Source organism: Lissotriton vulgaris, chromosome 10 (assembly GCF_964263255.1).
Source record: "Lissotriton vulgaris chromosome 10, aLisVul1.2, whole genome shotgun sequence".
Classification (NCBI taxonomy): domain Eukaryota; kingdom Metazoa; phylum Chordata; class Amphibia; order Caudata; family Salamandridae; genus Lissotriton; species Lissotriton vulgaris.
In genome coordinates, this window is record NC_141698.1 from 455,076,662 (window position 1) to 455,100,700 (window position 24,039).

Here is a 24,039-nt window from a genome sequence, read left to right on the forward strand (position 1 = left end):
ATCTCCAAGCCGTCCATCCAGAGTAAGCAGAAAAGCGCCCTACGGTCTAGCAGTATTTGTCCTTGGCAGCTCACGTTAGGGCAATCTATAAACTGCGTTAATGAGGAGAGAAGTGCTCTAAGCAGGGCCGGACTGGGAACCAAAATTGGCCCCGGGAAAGAGCTCGTCCGGCCCCCGGGGGGAGATCTGAGCTCATTGCCGGGGACGGTTTTCGGCTGATTTTGTTGCAGGGCCGATTTTGCAGCTATGCTGCATAAAAGGCCCTGTAACAAAACCGGCCCCCACCCTTGCGGCGCACCGGGGGATTGCCTGGTTCCCGCAACGGCCAGTCCGGGCCTGGCTCTAAGGGCCGCCTATGCAATAACAGAACTCTCTCTCCTTTGGCAACGACTCCCACCAAACAAAAAACAACCCCTGTTCACAAGAACAGCTGGCGGTTACAGAAGCTGTACATCTAGTCAAAGTTAAAACTCACGCGCTCATAGAAAAAAAAAGTTGTGCACCATCAGAAACGCGTTATCCTTTCATTAGATCAGTAGGTGTGGAGGCATAAATGGGCGTGGTGAAGTAAAAACAAAAGCCCTCGCGATACTGGCAGGTCTGGCTTATAGCTGAGAGGGCCTCTTTGGCCACTGATGAGATTAAATTAAATAAAAAAAATGCCAGTGGTTCGCACGTTCGCGCGTGACGTGAAAAAGTGCTGTGCACTTCGCGCGCGCCTGTGCGCGTTCTAGCAAGCTGGTGGCCGCTTGGGGAACACTTCTAAAAGCCGCTACTAAATGTCTCTCCGAGCAGCGCATGCGCGCTGACTCAGCGAGACCTAAAAAAATGCTCTTCCAGACTGCAGTGGCTGACTGGGAGACTGGTTTTACCTGTGTTACACCCAGGTTGGCACAATCGTGCTGCAATCTCAGGAGTGACTCTCCAACTTACATACCCTGGTTACCATATACTAGGAACTTGGAGTAAAGTTAGCCTATACCAATTGGGGATAGCCAATGTGATATACGAGTTACCAACCTTCGGTAACGTATCTGGTAGAGACGATTCTAGCCGCAGATTCCTTAACGTAGAATTATCCCCAGGCGTTAGACTGGATCCAGAAAACTTTTTGCAACAGCATCCATGCGTGAAGGGACTTGTAGAGCGACGTTTCAAAAGGAAGCAACAGCTCCCGTCCACCAGAGCCCTGGTGGAGAACTTTCAAAAGGTTATCTGTAGGAAATGGAGTGACAGGTTCACCCATCCACAAAATGCCAGTGGCCGTGGAAATAACCAGAACAAAGGCAACACTGGCCTCTGTAGGGCGCCACGGAGGAGAAAGTAATTCCTCCGTGGGCGACCGCTGCAGACTGAGCTGTCCGTCTCCAAGTCCAGGGGGAAGCGGCCAGCCCCGGAATAGAGGGGGGTCCACAAATGAGTGGGGAACCTGAGGGGCCCCAGGGGAAGGTGGACAAGCCATCTTCGAGCCGCGGAAATAAGGGTCCGAGGATTTAGGCCCGTGGGGATGGCAAGGAGCCCTCCCTGGAAGATGCTGGTGAAAAGACAACAATGCGGCACCCAGTCTCTCGGGAGGAAGACACCAACAGATGACAAACCTCCGGAGAGGGTAGAACCTCAGGAGATGAATCAAGGACCCGACGCCGGCACGGCGCCGTGGAATCAACCACAGGCGCCTGTTCGACGGCGATCGGCGCCGGAGTGGGCATTTGCAGAACATTTTGAACCTCTCCTTCCGGAGGAAGGGGTTGACGTCCCTAAGGTTTAAGATAGGAAGTAGACCTTTGTCCTTATTGGGTACCAGAAAGTAGTGGGAGTAGCAATCATGAAATACTTCTTGGACAGGGACGAGCTTGATAGCTCCCTTAGCCAAGACAGCCGTAACTTCCTGACGGAGAAGGGCCAAGTGCTCCTCCGACATGCGATGGAATGAAGGTGGCATGGATGGAGGGGTAGTCTCCAAGGGGAGGGAGTAGCCCCTTTGGACTATCTGCAAAACCCACCGGTCTGACTTGATGTTGTGCCAGTGGGGGAGGTGATGGCATATCCTGCCGCCCACTGGAACAACCAGCGTCAGAAGTGGGGGAGGTTTAGTCGAAGGAATCAGCGCCGGGGGTGGTGTCATAAGGTTGACCAGCACCAATCCAGATCCAGGCCTGTGGCACCGGGGCCAGAGCGCCAGCATCAAAGGCCTAGAGCCCCAGCCGAGTCAGCGGAGCCTGAAAGCGCACCAGCGGAGCTGGGCTTCCCAAAGAGGGAGGGGAGAGCTTCGTAAAATGCACGAAGCTGGGAAGGGGTCGCTCCGGCTCCCGGAAAGGGAGCGAAGGTCAGAGCCCTCTCAGCTGGCTCCGCTGGCTGAGCTGAAGGACGACGACCTTCCGAGTCGTTAGTCTCATCGGCCGACGGACAGGGAGAAGGCGAAGAGCGACGGTGCTTCCACGCCTTCTTCTTGTGCTTTGACTTACTCGATGACCAAGACTTTGACGATGAATGGTGGTCTTGACTCCCCGACCGGTCTGACGACCTGCCTCTCGACGGGGACCTCGAGCAACGCAGAGCCGACTGACAGGCCTCCGGAAGCTTACGGGACTGCTCCTGCAAAGATTTCGGGTTCAGGGACCGACAGTCAGAGCACGACCTAGGGTCATGGTCGTGCTCCAGGCACTATAGGCACATGAGTTGTGGGTCCTTGACCGACATCAACTTGTGACAGGAGTCAAGGGTTTGAAGCCGAGTCGAGATTGGAACAACCCTGCGGGCACCAGGAGCCAGAATACTTGAAAAAAGATGTTGACAAAAGTAAAAAAGGAGTTATTCAAAAAGTGACTAAGGGTGCTGCTCTCTCCGGATCTGCGCTGGCTGGCACGGAAAAAGAAAGAACTGATGTCAGCACGCAGGGGTGGCGACTAAGTAGATACTGCGATGCCACGACCACGACGCCGAACAACACGGAGTCGACTGACGCCACCTACAGAAGCGCAGGCGTACTGCTGAGAAAAAATTCTCCGGATCCCGACTGACGCCTGGGGGTAATTCTAAGGTAAGGAATCTATAACTAATAGTCTCTTTTAGATTGGCCCTTAAAGAAACTGACAGTAAACTCCTCCCAAACCGTCTTATATTTTCCATCTTTACCGGCATCCTCTTCTCTTTCTATTGCCATCAACATTCCTCCTGAATAACTAAAGTGGTATCCTTGGCCAGAAAGCTCAGGATTTTACACAGCTTTTCCATTAAAATGCAAACATTTATTAATAGCAGAGCCACAGATAATAATGGAGACAAAGCACGATTCCAACAACTAAAGTATAAACAGTATAAGCCAACATATACCTTTCAAAACTGCAACATCAACTTTTTTCCTGCAGATTGGACTACTACAACAGTCTTCTTGGACATCAAATGTTAATACAAAGTTTACAAATCCTGTCTGCATGTTATTGCCCACAGTAAAGACCACTATCAGCTGTGCTCATAGGACATCTTGATGGTAAAAAGTGCAAGCTATACCTTTTTCCTCGTGCTTCGAATGGCAGTGATGGGAGAGCCTCTGTGGTCACTCAAGACACGGACAGTCATTCCTGTTCGGGGGCTGCTGACTGCCATCAGTCCATCCTTCCCTCCAGACAGGATGATTTCACCTATAGTGAGCAGGGAGATAAAGACAACAAAAGGAAAATAAGAGGACACTCTTAAAAAGGAGACTGGGCCAGAAGAAGGATACAAAATAGTATTTAATTTTAGCAAAGCTGGTGTCTTCCTTAGATGCATATATAATGTTCAGCTTTCCACAGCTTCACTGAGAGTATCAAAACACTAAGAGTTACCATCATTGAAGCCACTCTTGAGCCACCAGGATTAGATTTTCAGCTATTGAAGTAACATCTGGGAATGCCTATAAGAGCACTCAAGTACCATGGCCATTTCACAATTTGGAGAATAACAAAGAAGGGCCAGATCAGTATGTAATCAACAGGATGGGATGGCCACATACCGAATTAATTTATGGAAGATATCAATGTTGGGAAATTATGTTATGTCATTTATTTGTATCTTCCTATGTTGTACGATACTTGAAGTGATGTGCTGAGCAGAATACAGACTAATACATACTGTCAAAGGGGATGGTAGCAAACTCCATTAGGAAGAGCTTCCCCAAAACAATCAAATCTACCTGAAAATTACATCTAAGATCTGAATCCATACAGCATTCTCTATAAAAAGTATGGGCAGGCCTTCGAAAAGTCGCCTTACATATGTTTAGGCTCTGAAGAGATTCCAATGGAGGACAGCCTTGTTCACAGGAACAAAGTGGCTTCATCAGTTTAAATCTGTTAAATGGGCAGCGCATCAAAGCTTTCCAAAAATGAAATGAAATGAAATGAATGAAACTTATATAGCGCACGACTTACCCTGGGGCATCTCCGCGCTTGCTTAGGGAACCCGTCCTGGTATTCCCCTGTGAGATAACCCTGGCAGGGTATCCACAAGGTGAAAGCCAGGCATCCCGCCGCGAGGGGCCGTTGTGGAGATTAAGCAAGCTATTGCCCAGAGTTGCAGAGTGTGAACCCGTGAGTCGAGAAGGCACCAGAGCGAGAATTAACGAGTCCGTGGAATTTTTGAGCCCAAGATCCGCCGAGGCGGGGAATTGAACCCTGGTCCAGGGCTGAACTCAAGCTCCAGGTCTGCCGCCTCTAACCCCTGAGCCACACTTCTCCACAGAAAGCCCCCAAAAAACTCTGGACCCATTCCATTTTTTATAAATGTATTTAGTTCTTTATTATTTATTGGTAATTGCAGTCAAAAGTTTGTTTCCAATTACTTAGCAGAAGAAAGGACAAGATGAAATGATAATGCCAAAAAGAAATATATGTACTCCTTCTGCTCCAGCATAGGTTTATTACTATCTGTATGGTTGGTTGGAAGTTTTCAGAATCTGGGAGGCCATTTGTTTCAGTGGTACTCTTTACGTTCAAAGTGGCCAGTTTACATTATATTTAGCCGTGTTTTATACATATTAGAGGAAAATCTTAACCCCTTCCAGGCTCATGACGAGCTGGGCTCGTCATGGTGTAGCCTCCTCGCACGCTGATGACGAGCCCAGCTCGTCATGTAACATGGGTTTTTAAATATCTCAGCATAGCTCCAGAATTCCACTAGCACGGATGTGGTTAATCAAGACCAAGAATGTTAGAATAGGCATTTTAATTGCACAGTCAGGTATAGTGGTTGTTTAGATCCTGTTAGGGGCATGGTTGGAGCATATGTAAATGGAGACAGGTGCTGATCAACGAACGAGTTACTTACCTTCGGTAGCAATGTATGTGGTAGAGACACAGTCTAGCCGCAAATTCCTTAACTTCAAATGAAATTAGTAGAACATCTCTTAAGATGTTAGGACGATATTCTACTGAGGGAAGAGGAAGTTCTAGGGCATGATCTGATTTTTTGGGGTTACAAAAAAGTTAGATTATTGTCTATTTCAGGATAAGTGTCAACCCCACTAGCTTCCTGAACAGCTGTGAGGTCTGTGGAATCAGAATAAGGGAAGGTCATTAAAGGATCTGCAACTTGTGCCTGATCTTGATCCAAGCAAAACCAAAGGGGATGATGGGGATATTCTAAGGTAAGGAATCTAATACTAACTACTGTTTCTTACAGATATATTTTTACCGAAGGTAAGTAACTTGTTCATCTGAAAGAAACAGGTTAGTATTAGATTCCTTACCTTAGAATAGATACCCCAGCAATACCAACCCCGGTGGTGGGTCTGCGAACCAATACAATCCTACACCAGAAAGTCCTGGAGGACAGAACGGCCAAAGAATCCATCCCTCCGGACTTGACTGTCCAGGCAGTAGTGCCTCGCAAAGGTTTGCAGCGAGGCCCACGTAGCCGCCTGGCAAATGTCCTGCAAGGGGACTCCCCGGCCCAGGGCAGTAGTAGCCGCCGTGGCCCGAGTGGAATGGGCCCTCAGCCCAACAGGAGGCTCCCTCCGAGCCAAAGAGTAGTACGCTTTGATGCACAGAACGACCCACCGACAGATGGTCCGTTTATGTACCGCCCGTCCCTTCTTCGCACCCACGTAGCCAACAAATAGTTGGTCATCCACCCGGAACTGGCGTGTGCGATCCATATAAAACGAAAGCGCACGTTTCGGGTCCAGGCGATGGAGCCGCTCTTCATCCTTTGAAGGATGCGGAGGCGGGAAGAAGGAAGGGAGGGTGATGGACTGCCCGATGTGAAAAGCAGAGACTACTTTGGGCAGGAAAGAAGGTCTAGTTCTCAAAACCACCTTGTCAGGATGAATAGACAGGAAAGGAGGTTTGACAGAAAGAGCCAGGAGCTCACTCACTCTCCTGGCAGAGGTGATGGCAACCAGGAAAGCCGTCTTTAAAGTCAGGAGACGGAGAGGACAGGAATGAAGGGGCTCAAAGGGAGCACAAATCAAGAAGGTTAGAACCAGGTTCAAGTCCCACTGAGGCATCACAAACGGAACAGGTGGATACATGTGTGTGATGCCCTTCAAGAATCTTGTTACAATGGGGGACTTGAACAAAGAAGGTTGATCAGGCAGCCTCAGAAAGGCCGAAAGGGCAGAAAGGTAGCCCTTGATAGTGCCCAGAGCAGAGACCTGCTGGGCAAGAGAAAGAAGGAAGAGAAGAACCTCAGAAAGAGGGGCAGAAAGAGGATTCACAGCCTTTGCTGTGCACCATGCCACAAACTTGTTCCACCGACAGGCGTATACCGATTTCGTGGAGGATCGCCTGGCTGCCAGAATCACATCACAGACTTCAGGAGGCAAGTCAAATGGCCTCAACTGTCGCCGCTCAATCTCCACGCATGGAGGTGGAGGCTGGACAGGTTCGGGTGGAGAACCGTCCCCTGCTGCTGCGACAGAAGGTCCTCCTGAAGGGGCAGGCGGATCGGGGGACCGACTGACATGCTGAGTAGCTCGGGATACCAGTACCTTCGAGCCCAGTCCGGAGCCACAAGGATGACTTGGGCCCGGTCGCGCCTGATCTTCTTCACCACTCTGGGCAGAAGTGGTATAGGCGGAAAGGCGTATAACAGACCGCAACTCTACTCGCGCCGAAAGGCGTCGCCGTGCGAGTGCCGTCTTGGAAACTCCAACGCGCAGAACTGATGACATTGCGCGTTCTCTTCTGTGGCGAATAGATCTAACCAAGGCTCTCCCCATTGCCGAAAGAGGCCTTGCGCCACGTCCGAGTTCAGATGCCATTCGTGATCCATCGAGCACCGACGGCTGAGTTCGTCCGCCCTGGCGTTCAGAGAACCTGCCAGGTGTTGAACCGTCAGAGTCACGCCCTGACGTTCCAGCCATTGCCAGAGGCGCAGAGCCTCCTGGCAAAGGGTCCACGACCCCACCCCGCCCTGCTTGTTGCAGTACCACATGGCGGTGGTGTTGTCCGTGAACACCTGCACTACACTCCCGTTGACAAAGAGGAGGAATTCTTTCAGTGCCAAACAAATCGCCCCGAGCTCCAACAGGTTTATATGGAGCCGGGGCTCCGCCGGAGACCAGATGCCTCTGATCTCTGCCTCTCCCAAGTGGCCTCCCCAGCCCTGGAGGGACGCGCCCGTCAAAACAACGTGCTCCGGTTGGGGAAGGGAGAGGGATCTGCCTCTGACTCAATCGCGGTCCATAAGCCACCACTGCAGTTGTCTCTCAGTGCCCTCCGAGATCAAGACATGGCCGGACAAGTTGCCCTGATGCTGGGCCCACTGAAACTTCAGGTCCCACTGCAGAGCCCGCATCCGCCACCGGGCTTGATGCACCAGAAGGATGCAGGAAGCCATCAGCCCCAGCAGCCGCAGCGTCAACCTAACCGAAACCCGGGATAACGACTGAAAGATGGGAATCAAAGCCTGTACATCCTGGACTCGCCGTTCCGGAGGATAGACCCGAAACTGCGCCGAGTCGAGAACCGCTCCGATGAAAAGGAGCTTTTGAGAGGGACACAGGTGTGATTTCGGCACATTGATGGAGAACCCCAGCTCGTGCAGGAGGTCTGCCGTCATCTGAAGGTGGTGGACGACTGTCCGGGGCGAGCCCGCCTTCAACAGCCAGTCGTCTAGATAGGGGAAGACTGAAACCCCCAATCTGCGCAGATGGGCTGCGACCACCGCCATCACCTTGGTGAACACCCGTGGGGCGCTGGTAAGGCCGAAGGGGAGCACGATAAACTGAAAGTGCTCATGGCCTACCGTGAACCGCAGGTAACGCCGGTGGGCCGGCAGGACGGGGATGTGAAAATACGCATCCTGCAAGTCCAACGCTACCATCCAGTCTTGCGGGTCTAGAGCAGCCAAGACCTGAGCTAAAGTCAACATCTTGAACTTCTCCTTCCGGAGGAAGCCGTTGACGTTCCTTAGGTCCAAGATAGGACGTAGGCCCCCTTTGTCCTTCTTGGGTACCAGAAAGTAGTGGGAATAGCAACCACGTCCTACTTCTGGCCCAGGAACGCGCTCGATGGCCCCCTTGGCCAAGAGGGCCGTAACCTCCTCCCTCAGAAGTGCCAAATGGTCCCCCGACACACAGTGGTTCTGCGGTGGCATGGCTGGAGGAGTGGTCTCGAAGGGGAGGGAGTAGCCCCTTCGGATGAGCTGCAGCACCCACCTGTCCGATATTATTGTGCGCCAGTGGCAGAGGTGATGGCGAACCCTGCCACCCACCGGCGTCACATGGGCCTGAAAGCACGGACTCGGAGGATTTAGTGGCAGATGCTGCGGGGGGAGGTGTGGCCTGACCTCACCGCTGTCCCCGACCGCCACCACAGCGGTTTCCACGGCCGCCACCGCGTTGATAAGTCTGTTGCGGCGCGTGGCTGGCAGCACGTGTGGGACCGCCCCTTCCTTGGCCACGAAAAAAGCGAAACGAACCCGTTTGCTGGCGCTGGGTCGAGAGACCCAAGGACTTGGCCGTGACCCTGGAGTCCTTGAAGCGCTCCAGCGCGTGGTCCGCTTTGTCGCCAAACAGGCGACTGCCATCAAACGGCATGTCCATCAATGCATTCTGGACATCTGCCGAGAAGTTGGCGGATCTCAGCCAGGCGTGGCGACGAATCGCCACCGTTGTGGACATCGCTCTGCCCAGTGAGTCGGTCATATCAAGACCACACCTGATGGAGTATCTTGCTGCGTCTCGGCCTTCAATCATAGCCTTGCCGAGCTTAGCCCGTACCTCCGGCGGGCATTCAGGCAGCAGGTCCGCGACCGTATCCCACAGAGAGTGGGTGTAGCGGCCCAAGAGGCATGCGGTGTTGCAAGACCGCAGTCCCAGACTCAGGGACGAGAAGACCTTCTTACCATACTGGTCGTACCTCTTAGATTCCCGGTCGGGCGGGGCCGACGGGAATGCGGTCTGGGAAGTCGAGGCCTGGATCACCAGACTCTCAGGGGTGGGATGGGTGGACAGGAACTTGGGGTCATCCATACACGGACGGTGGCGTCTGGCCACGTTCCTATCAACAGGCGAACCTGAAGCGGGCCTGGACCACGTGCCCAAAAGAACGTCAGTTAAGGCCTCATTGAACGGCAGCAGTGGCTCCTGTGGGCATGACTGCGGTTTGAGGACCTCAGTGAGGATGTTAGTCCTCACGGCCGCGACGGGGAGCTCAAGGTTTAAGGCCTTAGCAGCCCTCATCAACACCACTGAATAAGCTGCCCCCTCCTCCGAAGCCACGGTAGGAGGTGAGACAAAGCCAGGGTTGGGGGAGTCATCCAGACCACTGGCGTCACCCAAGTCACCCATCCAGTCCACATTGTACTGACACTCGCGGGTCAGAGGGTCCTCAGACCCCTCCCACTCCTCTCCGTAATCTACACCTTCACCATATTCGGAATCAACAATGTAGACCGGCTCCCCGGGGTCCACAGGCCCCATCGGCGTCGGACTTGGCGTCGGGCGACGCCGGTTCGACTCCGCGTCCGGAGTCGGAGAGGGAATGGGGGCGGCGCCGCGCGGGGGCGGCGCCAGGGGCTGCCCCGAAGGAATCGGCGCCGGAGAGGCCGGTTGACCAGCCGGCGTCGACCCTGAAGGCCCCTGCGGCGCCGGGGCCGGAGCCGTCGGCGGCGCCGGGGCCGGAGCACCCGACGGCGTCGAGGCAGGAGCACCCGAACCGCTAGGGCCCTCGGACGGGACCACAGGGCCCGCAGGCACCGGAGGCCCGGTCGGAGGAGACAGTGCCCTCATGACCATGAGGAATGCCTCTATCTCCTCGGGCGACGCGCCTTGCCCAGGGACCGCAGGGTATGGAGCAGGGCGCGTCGGCGACTCACGCGGAGCCGCGGGGGTGGGGCCACCCGAACCCCCGGCCGCATTGCGCGAGCGTCGGGGGGAGTCGGAGGTACGATGACGACGCCCCGACTTCTTGTGCTTCCTACCTGAGGAACCAGAGGAATGGTGACGACTCCCGGAGCGCTCCCTCGATCGCTCCCTTGACCTCCGGCCGGACCGGGACCGCTCTCGACGCGGGGCCGACACCCGGAGCTCGAGCAGCTTGCGGGACCGCTCCCGTCTAGCTTTATTTGTCAAGGCCCGGCAATCGACGCAGGCGTCCACGTCATGGTCGGGGCCCAGGCACCGGAGGCAGAGTCGGTGATGATCCGTGACCGACATCGTGCGGTCACAGTCGTCACAGTTCTTAAAACCGGGCATCCTACCGGCACCGTAAGAAGATTATCAGAAAGATTCAAAAACTTTGGTCAAAGACCGAAGTACTGCTCTTTGGATCTGCGCTAACTGGCGCGGAAAAAAGAAGAACTGACGTCAGCACGCGGAGGCGGCGTCTATATACTCCAGCGACGTCTTCACAGCGCACGACGCCGACGACGGACGCGGAGCCGCAGGGGACACCTTTAGACGCTGCCTACCGACGCGCAGAGGTATTGCTATGCAAAAGTTTCCGGATCCAGACTGACGCCTGGGGATATTCTAAGGTAAGGAATCTAATACTAACCTGTTTCTTTCAGATACTGACTTGCAATGGCCTCTAACGGGGTTGTTCGATGAGAAAAAGATTAATTACTTACAAAATAAAATGTTTATGAAGAAAAGTCGCCAGTCGATGTTTGACTCCTTGAACCTATGGTTAAAGGAGGCTAAACAACGGCGAATAAGGGAAGAGAAACTGGGAAAGTTTAAATCTGGGCAGATAGTAACTCAAAAGGCCATAGCATACGATAAAAGAAAGGTAGATGAAAATATTGCCCAAATGGACAGACAGTTCCGTTTGGAAACAGATAAAAGTTATGTGGCCCGACCCGATACTGGAGATGAGATGGAGGATTTATTAGAAACTCGTCCACCTCCTCCTTATGCTCCACAGGGTTTATATCCAGCGGTGCCCTTGACCCGAATAGATCGCCCCGGGGCCGCGTTGGTAATTAAGGACCCTATGGGAGCAGTGGCTACGGCCCCACCTGAGGGGTCTGTACGGAGTGCGCTGCTTCCTCCTCCCTCACTCCGACCAACTACCTCACCCTTGATTTTGTTACAACCAGACTCAGTCGTCCCTTCCACTGTACACCCAGTATTTCTCTCTCCTCCGGCTCGAAGCGCTATAGATCCTCGAGCTTTAGCCACCTTAGATACCACGCCTAAGCGTCTTGGGTCTGATTCGAGTGACCAACGGATTTTTACTAGATCTTCGTTAGGTATGGAGGAAAGGAGGGCTATAGTAAATCAGGCGTCCCAATGGATGCGGAATGCCATTTATACAATGGAGGACATTTGGAGCACTATGAAAGATTTTGAACCTGTTGCTCAACAACTGGCTTTAGAAAATATGGCGATCCGATTAATTTCCCTATGGGAACAGTGTTTTGAGGAAGGGTTCGCTCCTCAAATATTGAGGGATATAAGAGATCGAGCCCACAAATTCCAATTGCAGTCTGATGAAGTACATCAGAATGTAGCAACTCTCTTACAATATCGAGAACGAATGCATCGAAAATGTGCTGATTGGGGAACCCAGAATCCTATGAGAGAGGTATATCCTCTCTTCTTTCCGGAATTACCTGAAATAAAGGACGCCGGGGGCAATGTTACCAGGGCGAGGGTGGACGCAAGGCGGCTTCAGGAACAATGGGTTTATACCCCTTGGAAACGAAGCGAGGTCCTTACATTGAAAGCCTAGCTACCTGACCCTCGTAAGAATTCCACAGCTTATTACAAGGAATTGGCTGAGGCTGCCAATTCCGCTATTATGACTAAACCAGACATTGAGTTATTTTTTGGCCTTTTGATCCCGGTTGATATTTGGAGACAGATACATGATACAGATCACGCTCCCGAGCTAGGGGGTGCGTGGGATCAACTGAAGACTTGGGATAAAGAACGAAAACTTGGAGAGAAACCTCGAGATGAAATTTTAGTAGTACCCAACAAAATTATTACATTTGTGCAGACCCTCCTCCCTCCTAAGAAAATAGATTGGGATAAGCTAACAGTATGTAAACAAAATAAGGATGAGAGTGTGTCGGATTATTTCACCAAGTTTGAGAAAACATTCATAGATTTTAGCGGACAGGATTTATCCACAGATGGCGGAATACGACTGTTTGTGACAAATTTGTTACCAGAGATTATGTCTCACCTCCAGGCAGCTGAGAGTACGTGGACTACGGCCACCCCATCCGTGATTCTCAGTATGGCTCAGTATTATGAGCATCGAGAAAATGAAAGCAAGGAAAGGACTGAAAAGAAGACGAAAGATTTAAAGACTAAAGTCTTGTTGCAGCAAGTTAGTAGAGGACAGAATGCGGGACGAGGTGGGCGTGGTTCCTTCCAAAGGGGAATAGGTGCAGGCAGAGGAAGAGGAGGTCCCCCGAATTTCGGCATTAATCAATGCTCGTACTGTAATCAGGAGGGGCATTGGGGGGCGGACTGTCCTTTGTTGTTGGCAAGGAACGGCCCCAGTAGGGGACGAGGACGGGGCCGGGGAAATATCGATCGAAATAGCATGCGAAGAGAAGACGTGGATTCTCGAAAAAACTATTTTGATAGTCCACAAAATAGGCAGTACTATAATGAGAATTATAGGGAGGACGGGTACGACGGACAAGATTATGCCTGAGACAGCCAAGGACAGAGAGGGGGCCACATTACAGTACCAGTTGACCAAGAGGGACCTTATGTACAAGGGGAACTGTTGGGTGCATCAGGAAAATTCCTATTGGATACTGGAGCAATGAATAGTTCAGTTGCTCATACAATGGTCCCAGGGCTGCTCTGTCTGGCCAAAATAATGTATCAGTAGGATTCTCTGGAATACCTGTGGTAAGCCCCGTTTCTAAGCCTTTGCCTTTCACTGTAGGTCCTATTTCTATACAGTCACCTTTTCTGTTGACGTCAAATTGTGGTGAGAATCTTTTGGGTTTAGATATTTTAAAGAAATTGCATGCTCAGATTTATTGTTCACCGGAAGGTGTATATTTGACGATGCAGAAACCTTTGACGGACGCTCAATATTTTGCGAAAAGTGAACGTCTTCCCCCTGAATTCTCTGCAATTCCTCAGACTCTGTTGGCAACAGGAGACACTGATGTTGGTCTGTTAAAGATAGCCCCCGTGTCCATTACCCTGAAACCTAATGCGCAGCAGCCTCGCATTCCACAGTATAAAATTTCACCCGAAGGTGAACGGGCTATGTTAAACATTATTTGCGATGTTATTCAAAAAGGGGTAGTGGAAGAAACAACGGCAAACACTTGTAATAGCCCAATTTTACCAATTTTGAAGAAAGCCCCAGTTGATGGTGCTCCAGATTATAAGAACACATATCGTTTTGTGATTGACCTTCGACAGGTTAATAAAATAGTGGTTCCACAGTATCCAGTGGTACCCGATAACACTGCTATTTTGACTATGATTCCTCCCACAGCTCAGTATTTCTCTGTAATAGATCTGAAGAATGCCTTCTTTAGCATCCTGATTCACCCAGATAGCAGGCATATCTTCGGATTCTCATTGGCTGGCCGAAGTTTTAGATTTACACGCGCCCCCCGAGGCTATACTGAAAGTCCTAGTATTTATAGCCAAGCTTTAAAAGCAGTTCTTGATGAATTAGTTTTGCCAGCCGGAAATACCATTATTCAGTACGTAGATGATATTCTAGTGGCCTCTGATACTAAAGAGGGATGCAAAGAGGCCACGGTGAAATTGTTACACCATTTGGCTAAGAAAGAAAATAAAGTCTCCCTTTCTAAATTTCAATATTGTCGACAGGAAGTGACCTACTTAGGCCATTTTCTGTCGAAAGCGGGGAGGCGATTAACTCCTGGACGAATATCTGTTATAACTAACATGTCTGTACCTCGTACTCAACGTGATGTTCGTGCTTTTCTTGGAATAACCGCTTACTGTCGTCAATGGATTCCTAACTATTCACTTCTCTCTAAACCCTTGTTGCAATTGACAACCAAAGATGTGCATGAACCCCTGCCCTGGACGGATGAATGTCAAGAAGCCTTTGAATCTTTAAAGTCTGCTCTTTGTTCTGCACCTGTGTTGGGAACTCCAGATTACCGAAAGCCTTTTTCACTTTATGTGCACGAGGTGGACGGTTGTTCATTATCAGTGTTAACACAGACTTTTGGTGGAAAACAGAGACCCTGTGCATTTTTCTCTTCAGTTTTAGACATTGTTGCACGAGCCCTCCCAAGTTGTCTGAGGGCCACTGCTGCAGTAGCATTGGCCATCCGACAATCAGAAGGGATAGTCCTGAACACTGATCTCACAGTCATGGTACCGCATGCTGTGGATATCCTTTTGAATAGAACTAAGACCCGGCACCTAACGAGTGCTAGATTGACAGGATATGAATTGACATTGTTTGCCCCTCACATTACTATTAAAAGATGCACCACTTTGAATCATCCTGCCACATTATTGCCTCTCCCTCAGAAAGATGAAAGAGTTGATGTCCATGATTGTGTATTTAGAACGGAAGAAGAAACAAAGGGGCGTGTAGATTTAACTGACACCCCTTTACGTGAACAAGACGGGGAATTGTATGTGGATGGCTCTTGTTTTAAGTTACCAGATGGCACTGCAACAGCTGCATATGCCATTACCACTTTGAAGACAGTAGTGGAAGCCGCAAGGATTTCACACCACTCAGCCCAAGCAGCTGAACTAATAGCTTTGTTAAGAGCCTGTGAATTGAGTGAAGGTCTGAGGGTGAATATTTTTACAGATAGCCAGTACGTCTTCGGCGTTGCCCATAGTTTTGGGAGGCTGTGGAGGGAGCGGGGTTTCTTCACTACGCATGGCCAGAAAATTCAACATGGTCCCTTGATTGATCGATTACTATTTGCTTTAACCTTTCCAAAGAAGTTGGCCATTGTTAAATGCAGTGCTCACAAGTGGGTTGTAGATTCTACTGGAAAGGGGAACGCCTTTGCCGATTCAGTAGCAAAGGAAACGGCTCAGGCTAAAGGAAGTCCCATGTTTCTTAGTACATCTGCCCGATGGACCACCGAAACATCCCTTTTTGATAATACCATTGAAAGTGTGAAAGAGTTACAGAAGGAAGCGACTATTGAAGAGATGCAGAGGTGGGAACGGGAGATTGGGAAACTAGATGAGAATGGATTTTGGATAGACCGATCTGAGAAGCAGCGATGGTTGCTCCCTAATGCATTGGTATATGCAGTAGTCACCATGGCGCATGGCCCGGCCCATATCAGCGCTAAAGGAATTAGCGCAGTATTAGACCCATTATGGAATAATCCAAACATTTCCAAAATAGCAGCCCACATTGTTAAATATTGCCCGGTGTGTTTACAACATAACCCTGGAGGTAGAGAATCTGTTTTGAGTAGCAATTTTGCCCCGCCATCCTTGCCTTTTGAAGTCATACAGATAGATTACATACAAATGGAACGTGTAAATAATTTGAAGTATGTATTGGTGGTGGTATGTGCTTTCAGTAAATGGGTCGAGGCCTACCCCACCAAAGATGCCACGGCAATTGCCACTGCTAAGGTCCTAATCAAGGAATTTTTCCCTAGATATTGTTTGCCCCGAGTTATCTGGTCGGACAACGGGCCCCCTTTTAATGCCTTACTTGTACGAAGTGTTTGTGATGGATTGAAAATAAGGCTAAAGCTCCATGCTGCTAGACACCCACAATCAGCGGGCTTGGTTGAAAAATATAATGGTATTCTGAAGCTCAAGATGTCCAAAATCTGAGCAGACACTAGATTGAAGTGGCCCGATGCCCTTCCATTAGCCTTACTATCCCTTAGAACGACTCCTCATTCTAGAACCGGTCTGTCTCCGTATGAGGTAATATTTGGCCGCCTCGCAAATGTGAGGGGAGTCCCTAGGCCCAGATCTTTTAGGGATATTGATTATCCGTGGATGACAGATTACCTGTATGCTTTGACTAAAGATCTGCGTTCTATTCATCAACAGGTATCGGACACATTGCAGCCACTACCGGAGGGTCCTGGACATCGTTTGGAGCCCGGCCAGTGGATACTGGTGAAGAATTATCAAAGGACATCGAGTTTGGAGCCCAGGTGGTCCGAGCCCTATCAAATCATCCTGGTCACAAGGACGGCGGTGAAGGTGCACGGTCGCAAACACTGGATACACGTGAGCCACGTCAAGCGCCTCCCGCTGCCCCTGCCTTCTGACCGGCAGAACAAAGACGGAGTGCCGAGTCAGGAAGGGGAGTTGATCCAAAGCTTTGTGCCCTTTTCGGATGCTCAGGAAAAAGTGCAATCAAGTAAAGTGTTGCCTGAAGGGGAAGGTGAGATAGCTCAATCAGAAGCGACTGCCAGTCCCGAGGCATCACAGGAGGTGACCGAGTTTGTTACCCATGCCACTGAATTGTTTTCTGACCAGGAGCAACCTGGCCGTTGTCGATACAAGCTGCGGCCCCGAAAACAGCGCGGTACCCCACTCTCTAATGGAAGAAATTAGACCAAGACTTTGTGATGAAAAACATCGAGTAGAGTGATTGGAATGCTGAGCGAGGCACTGGACTGAACTTGCAGAGAGCTTGGAACATTGTGTAATAAGGCTCTGTTCAGAAAGAAAGACTGAGTTAAGGGCCGCGATCGTGCTTTTGGAATCTGAAAGTTTGCTTTTCCTTGGATGAGAGATAAGGGTCTGCCTGTGAGGCTCTAAAAACGGACACAGGGAGAAGATCCCTTAGTGGGAAGAAGAAACCCTCTGGTGGCGCGCGTGCTTTGTGGATACAAAGATTAGTTTTGGACTTTTAGCAAGGGACCGAGATAGATTTGGACTTTTAGAGAGTATGTTTCTCTTTGATCGATTTATGATAGAAGATGAACGACCACTCGCCCCTCGGCGCCATGTTCATAATATGCAACTGTTTTCCGGATGGCCCACCAGAGTGAAGGTGGCATTCGTTGCTTTTATTGTCATAATTACTGTAGTAATGATGTGTGTGTTTGTATACTTGGAATTTAAGCATCCAGTACAGAAATTGTTGAAAACTACTCCTGCCCCAGAGGAACACCTCTTTTATTCTCTGCCTCCGCATAAGGCTAGGCATAGGGAAACTTATTCAAAGAATGATTTTATTGAAATGTTGCATCAGACCCACAGTACCACAAACAAAACGAACTGATGGGTTTGTGGCTTGTTACAGTCAGTCATGCATCAACATGAGTTATTCATCTCTCTCCCTTTGTCATATTTAGCCAGTTGTGAAGCTTGGTGGCAATTGTTATCGTTGATGTATTCACACTATGTCGCAAATCCAAAAATATATTCTGAAAGGGATTATGAAGCCATTTTAAAGTATATAGAGTGACACCAAGGATTTGATGCTGAAGGGGATAAAGGTCAGGGTTCCTTAGATCCAAACGCCTGTATGAATGTATATACTGAATCCAAAAATGATACCTGGTTGCAGGATTTTGAACTTTTTAATTCTACTTTGTATTTTCAGCATTTTAAGGAACGCAATGTTACAAATGATAGAGCCCTGCCGATCCCCATAATAAATTCCACCTCTCTGTTTTGTAATAGGGGGCGAGGTCACATTAAGGTAGGGAGTAGTACCTGTAATTACACCTATACATTGCAGACCGACAGTACTCCCCCGATGATCACTCCCCCTAATGTATATTTTGTGTGCGGGGAAATGCTTATACTTGGCTTCCACGAGGATGGGCAGGACGGTGTTATCTGTCCTTTCTTTATCCCCCTGTGTATATTGCCCCTTCCGATTACCATAGGACTCATCAGCTAATGAAGAGAGAGATAGAATCTAATCGGACTATTAGGAGCTATGATACTGATAGTACTGATCAGACAGATACCTCGCTGCAGCAGGTTGAAGACATTTCAAAGGGCCTGGTCCCATTCTGGGGTCCGATTTTTTTTTTTTTTTCATAACCAATTTTATTATGAGTTCAAGCAAAGCATAACACAGCCCTCCACAGTCAGGAGGAAACTGTCAACGACAGATAGAAAGAGACACATCATTAGTGCAGCATCGAACCCAGCGTTATATAGTGAATGACATCGAACTACCCCACCCACCCAACCCCAAAAACACCAACCAGCCCCACCCACAGCTACCCACCCCTTATCCCACCCCAACCCAGTGCACGTGATCACAGTCCAGCAACATGAGACAACTTACAAAGGTGGAGCCGGCCAGCAGCCTACAGTGCAGGATCCACATCCAGCTGTAATGCATCATCAATGTCTACGGGGGGGTCAAGGAGCAGGCCCCGGTAATCCGCCCACCGTTTCCAGATTTTGTAATGTTTGCGGGGACATCCCCGGGCTTCAAAAACAGGCTGCTCTAGTCCCATGAGGAAGTCCAGGCCCGCCCTCCAAGCCCCGAGTGGGGGGGCGCGCTCGCTCTTCCAGGCCTGCGCCAGGTCCCTCTTTGCCACCACCAGCCCCAGCAACAGCAAATGGCGTTTGTAAATATTGCCCCCAACGTTCTCTAGAACATGAAGAAGGCCCAACCTGGGGGTACGGGGCAGGTCCCAACCCAACACCTCTGACAGGCAGTCCCAAACCCCAGCCCAGAATCGAGTCAGTCTCTCACAGGACCATACTGTATGAAACAGGGTGCCCTCTTCAGAACCACACCTCAGGCACTCCGGAGTCGCGATAAGACCTGCCCGCCATAGGCGATGTCTAGTATAATAAGCCCGGTGGAGGTATTTGAACTGGATGAAGCGAAGGCGGATGGCTATAGCAGCACCACGGGGAGATTCCAAGGCCTCACGCCAGTCGTCATCATCCAATGGACCAACATCACCCTCCCAAGAGGCCTTCAGCACCGCGAGTGAAGGGGAACAGTGAGTGACCAGAGAGCGATATATCTGCAAGACCTTCTTGTCACCTAGGTCTCCCATAAACAGTTTAGCCTCGATAGGGCTAAAATCAGGGAGCTGTTCCAGGCCCACCAGACTAGGAGTAAGAGCGTGGCGAAATTGAAGGTAGCGGAAAAACTGGGTCTTGGGCATGCTAAATTCGGAGCTAAGTTCCCGAAAGGACTTTAGGGTAGTACCAGAGAGGACATGACCTAGGGACGAGATTCCAATCGCATCCCAGCCGTCAAAGCCGGACAGAGACGCCAGCGCCGGTAACAGGCCATTGTGCCACAACGGGGTTTCAGCTGTAAGCCGGCCCCACCAGCCCACCCGGTGCAGGGCCCGCCGCCAGACAGCAAAGACCACTTGGGTGACCTGTGGAAGCAGTCGCCTCCGCCTAGCCGAGTACAGCAGGGTGTGAAGGGAGGCGCCACCCATCAGTGAATGCTCAAGGGCATAAGCCGGATCACTACGGTCACCATACCACCATTCGTTAAGCACAAGGAGATGGGAGGCCTGATAGTAAGATAAAATATCCGCGACCGCCAAGCCGCCGCAGTAAGTAGAGAGGAAGCATGTGCGCAGCGCTACCCACCACTGGAGTCAAGCTAGCCGGGCTGATGAGAGGTGTTACCTCGAAACCGGTCCGGTCCTCGGATGCTTGATTCTGGTCTGGGAAAGATATGGCTGTTGTAGTTCGGACTGGACTGTTCCCATGGGGCACAGGGTCAGAGCTGATTTGCATAACGCCATTATCTGACCCAGGGTGGTGTGGAGTGCAAAAAACGATGGATTTAGGCCCAGATCCTTGTACTGGGGTGAATGTAAGACATTGATCTACATTCTGTCCATCCAATTGTTTTTTGTAATTTTCTCCCTGAGTGTACTGGGGTAGCTCAGACGTGGGTCCCAGAGCCTCCACACCACTGGAGTCAAGCTAGCCGGGCTGATGAGAGGTGTTACCTCGAAACCGGTCCGGTCCTCGGATGCTTGATTCTGGTCTGGGAAAGATATGGCTGTTGTAGTTCGGACTGGACTGTTCCCATGGGGCACAGGGTCAGAGCTGATTTGCATAACGCCATTATCTGACCCAGGGTGGTGTGGAGTGCAAAAAACGATGGATTTAGGCCCAGATCCTTGTACTGGGGTGAATGTAAGACATTGATCTACATTCTGTCCATCCAATTGTTTTTTGTAATTTTCTCCCTGAGTGTACTGGGGTAGCTCAGACGTGGGTCCCAGAGCCTCCACACCACTGGAGTCAAGCTAGCCGGGCTGATGAGAGGTGTTACCTCGAAACCCGTCCGGTCCTCGGATGCTTGATTCTGGTCTGGGAAAGATATGGCTGTTGTAGTTCGGACTGGACTGTTCCCATGGGGCACAGGGTCAGAGCTGATTTGCATAACGCCATTATCTGACCCAGGGTGGTGTGGAGTGCAAAAAACGATGGATTTAGGCCCAGATCCTTGTACTGGGGTGAATGTAAGACATTGATCTACATTCTGTCCATCCAATTGTTTTTTGTAATGCGCTACCCTGGCGGCACCGCCAGCCCACAGAAACCGGCCCAGCACAGAATCAACAGTACGGAACCACTGCGGGTCAACCTGGAAGGGATGATTCTGCAGTTGATATAGCAGACGGGGCAAAGCCACCATCTTGAAGATGGCCGACCGGCCGTAGATATTAAGAGGCATGCGCGTCCAGGTCTTGACGTCTAGTTGGACCCGATCCCATACCGGCAGGATGTTCCGGTCCCATGCCAGTGCAGGCGAGGCAGAGAGGAAGACACCCAGGTACTTCACACCCTCCACAGCTATCTGAAGGGATGCAGCCCAAGGGCAGGCCACTGCGGCACCCCCCAGCACCCACAAGGTCGATTTACGCGGGTTAAGGAAGAGCCCCGATGCCCGACCAAACTCCTGCATCAGCTCCAGGACACGAGGACCCGTACGCTGCAGGTCAGTCATGAAAAATAGCACATCATCCGCATATAAAGCTATGCGGTCGGAATGATCCGCACCCCAGACGAAGCCACGGTAGAGCTCATCGCGGCGCACCCTGGCGGCCAGCGGCTCCATGGCCAGCGCGAAAAGGTAAGGGGAGAGCGGACACCCCTGACGCGTGCCCCTGGACACCGGAAAACGAGCCGACGCCGTTCCCGAGATACGCACCGAGGCCGTGATCTCAGTGTAGAGCAGCCTGATATAGGAGAGGAAAATCGGGCCGAGGTTCAGCAGCGGCAACAGAGCAAATAGAAAGGTCCAGCTGACCGAATCGAAGGCACTATCAATATCAGCCAGCAGGAGCGCCGCCGGGTCCTCCGACGACTCAATCGCTTGTATCGCGGCCTGCGCCCGTCGTATATTGTGTCTTGTTGCCCTGCGCGGCATAAAACCCGCCTGATCCGGGTGGACAAGGGCCGAAATGTGTGGAAGTAAGCGGTTCGCTAGCGCCTTTGCCAGGAGCTTGGCCTCGAAGTTGATGAGGGATATGGGGCGATAAGAGTCATGGCGATCAGGGGGCCTACCTGGCTTCAAAAACACCACTATTTCGGCATGACGCCAGTCCGGTGGGAGGCGGCCATGCTCTCGTGCCTGCTCCAGGGCCCGCAAGTAGTGCGGCCCGAGCTGCAGATGGAACCTCTTATAAAATTCGCTGGGGAAACCGCTCGGCCCCGGCGCCTTGCCTACATTTAACTGACCCAATGCATCACCCAGCTCCTCAGCCGACAGAGGAAGGTCCAGGGCCTCGCGCACCTCATCAGATACAGCAGATGGGGGAACCGGCGCAATATAATCCGCGATGATGGCAGGGGAGAGAGTCTCTCGAGAGGCATACTGGTGCCCATAATAGCGCGCAAAACTCACTGCAAGAGTTGCCGGATCTGTGATTGCCACTCCGGCACTATCAACAAGGCCCGGTAGCGTAAGAGGCTGTAGGTTTGGTTGGCACAGCCTATGAAGCATGGTGCAAGACTTGTCGCCCCACTGATAGACCCGACTACGGGTGGCCAGCCACGCCTGACGAGCCTCATCCAACAGGACCGAGGAATAAGACTGTTGCGCCTGCAGGAGTAGCCGCAGTGCCATATCATTGGGAGCCTCGCTGTGTCGAGCCTCGAGCTCCTCCACCCGCTCTGCGGCCGCAGCAATGCCTCCCAGCCGAGTCCGGCGAGCAGACGCACACCAAGCAACATCTATGCCCCGCAGGGTGGGTTTCATAGCCTCCCAGACTGTCACCGCATCCATCCCTCCGGTAAGGTTGTCCTGCCAATAATGGGCAATCGCGCTACGCAGATGCTGGGAATAATCAGGGCGCTGCAGATGCCACGCGGACATTCTCCATCTGAAAGGGGAGCGCGCTTTGCACAAGTCAATTTGTACCGCCACTGGGGAATGATCAGAGAGCCCGCGAGGCCGAATCGCTGCCCCCTTCACCCTGTCAAGGAAAGCCCTCGGGACAAACACACAGTCCAAACGCGAAAGGGAACCATGGACAGCCGAGACAAAGGTGTACTCTCGCCGCTCCGCATGCAGATGTCTCCACACATCCACCCAGCCCAGACCATCAACCATAGCCCCCAACCGTGTAGGGGAGGATACAAGTGCCACCCCAGGCCTCCTCTGCCGGTCCAAAGCCACATCCATCACATCATTCCAGTCTCCGCCAATCACAGCCATGGAGCGGGGGAACTCAGCCCACAAGGCAAACAAACGTTCAGCTAAGGCCCACTGCAGGGGGGGGGGGCATACACACAGCCAAACACGACCGGCTCCACACCGACCTTCCCCTGTACAAAGACAAATCGTCCCTGGGGGTCAAGCCACTGACGCTCATGTACATATGCCAGCCGTCTATGAATAAGAATGGCCACACCCCTGGAGCCCCTGGTAAATCCGGCATGGAACACTTGATGAAAGCCAAAGCGCTGCAAACTCAGGGCTTTCGTACCTAGCATGTGCGTCTCTTGAAGAAGGAGCACATCTGCCAAGTCCCTCTTAGCCCAGCGAAGCACCGCTCCCCGTTTAATCTTGTCCAATAGTCCCCGTACATTCCAGCTAAGAACACGCATGGAAGCGCCATTGGGCGCTAAGTGAGGAACATCAACCATGATCACAATGCTCCCAGCCCCACTCTCCCCGACCCCCGGCCCAAGCCCCAGACCCCACAGTTGCAAAATACACAGAGACCACTTGCACCCCCAGAACCAGAACCCCAAACCCCACAGATCCTGAAGCCCCAAACCCCACTACCCCTCCAACCCCGACCCAACCCACATACAACCAAACACCCCAGGACCCCCCACCCCCATCCCCATACCTCAAGGAACAATGAAGTATCTGTCGCGGTATACGGTACTTCAGGCCCAAAACACAGCGCCCAAAGCCAGCCATACCAATGGATCCCAACTAGTCCCCCCCCGAACTAATCAGACACACACCCAGAACCACCCCCCAGTCCCAACAGGAGGAGGCAGCCCAAAGTACGTGCCCCGAACCCCAACAAACATACAGTAGAGTCAGAAGCAAAGCACCACAAGAAAGTTACAGACCACGAAGGCCCCGGCATTCGCCAAGAGGAAGTCAATACTGCACCAGCCAATGTATGTCCCACCGACCACAGCTCAGCCTCCGCCAGATATAGTCACATATAGATGGCAACCAGCAGACAGTCCCCATGAAGGGCGATCAGGAG

At 51.6% G+C, this 24,039-nt stretch overlaps 1 protein-coding gene across 1 annotated transcript in view; it reads right to left on the reverse strand.

The window, feature by feature from the left end:
• WDR90 (WD repeat domain 90) overlaps window positions 1-24,039 on the reverse strand; it is a 1,374,469-nt gene that overhangs the window by 185,270 nt on the left and 1,165,160 nt on the right. The window contains exon 39 of the mRNA XM_086941318.1: window positions 3,511-3,641. Coding sequence (XP_086797444.1) covers window positions 3,511-3,641 — 131 coding nt within the window. The remainder of the gene's footprint in view (window positions 1-3,510; window positions 3,642-24,039) is intronic.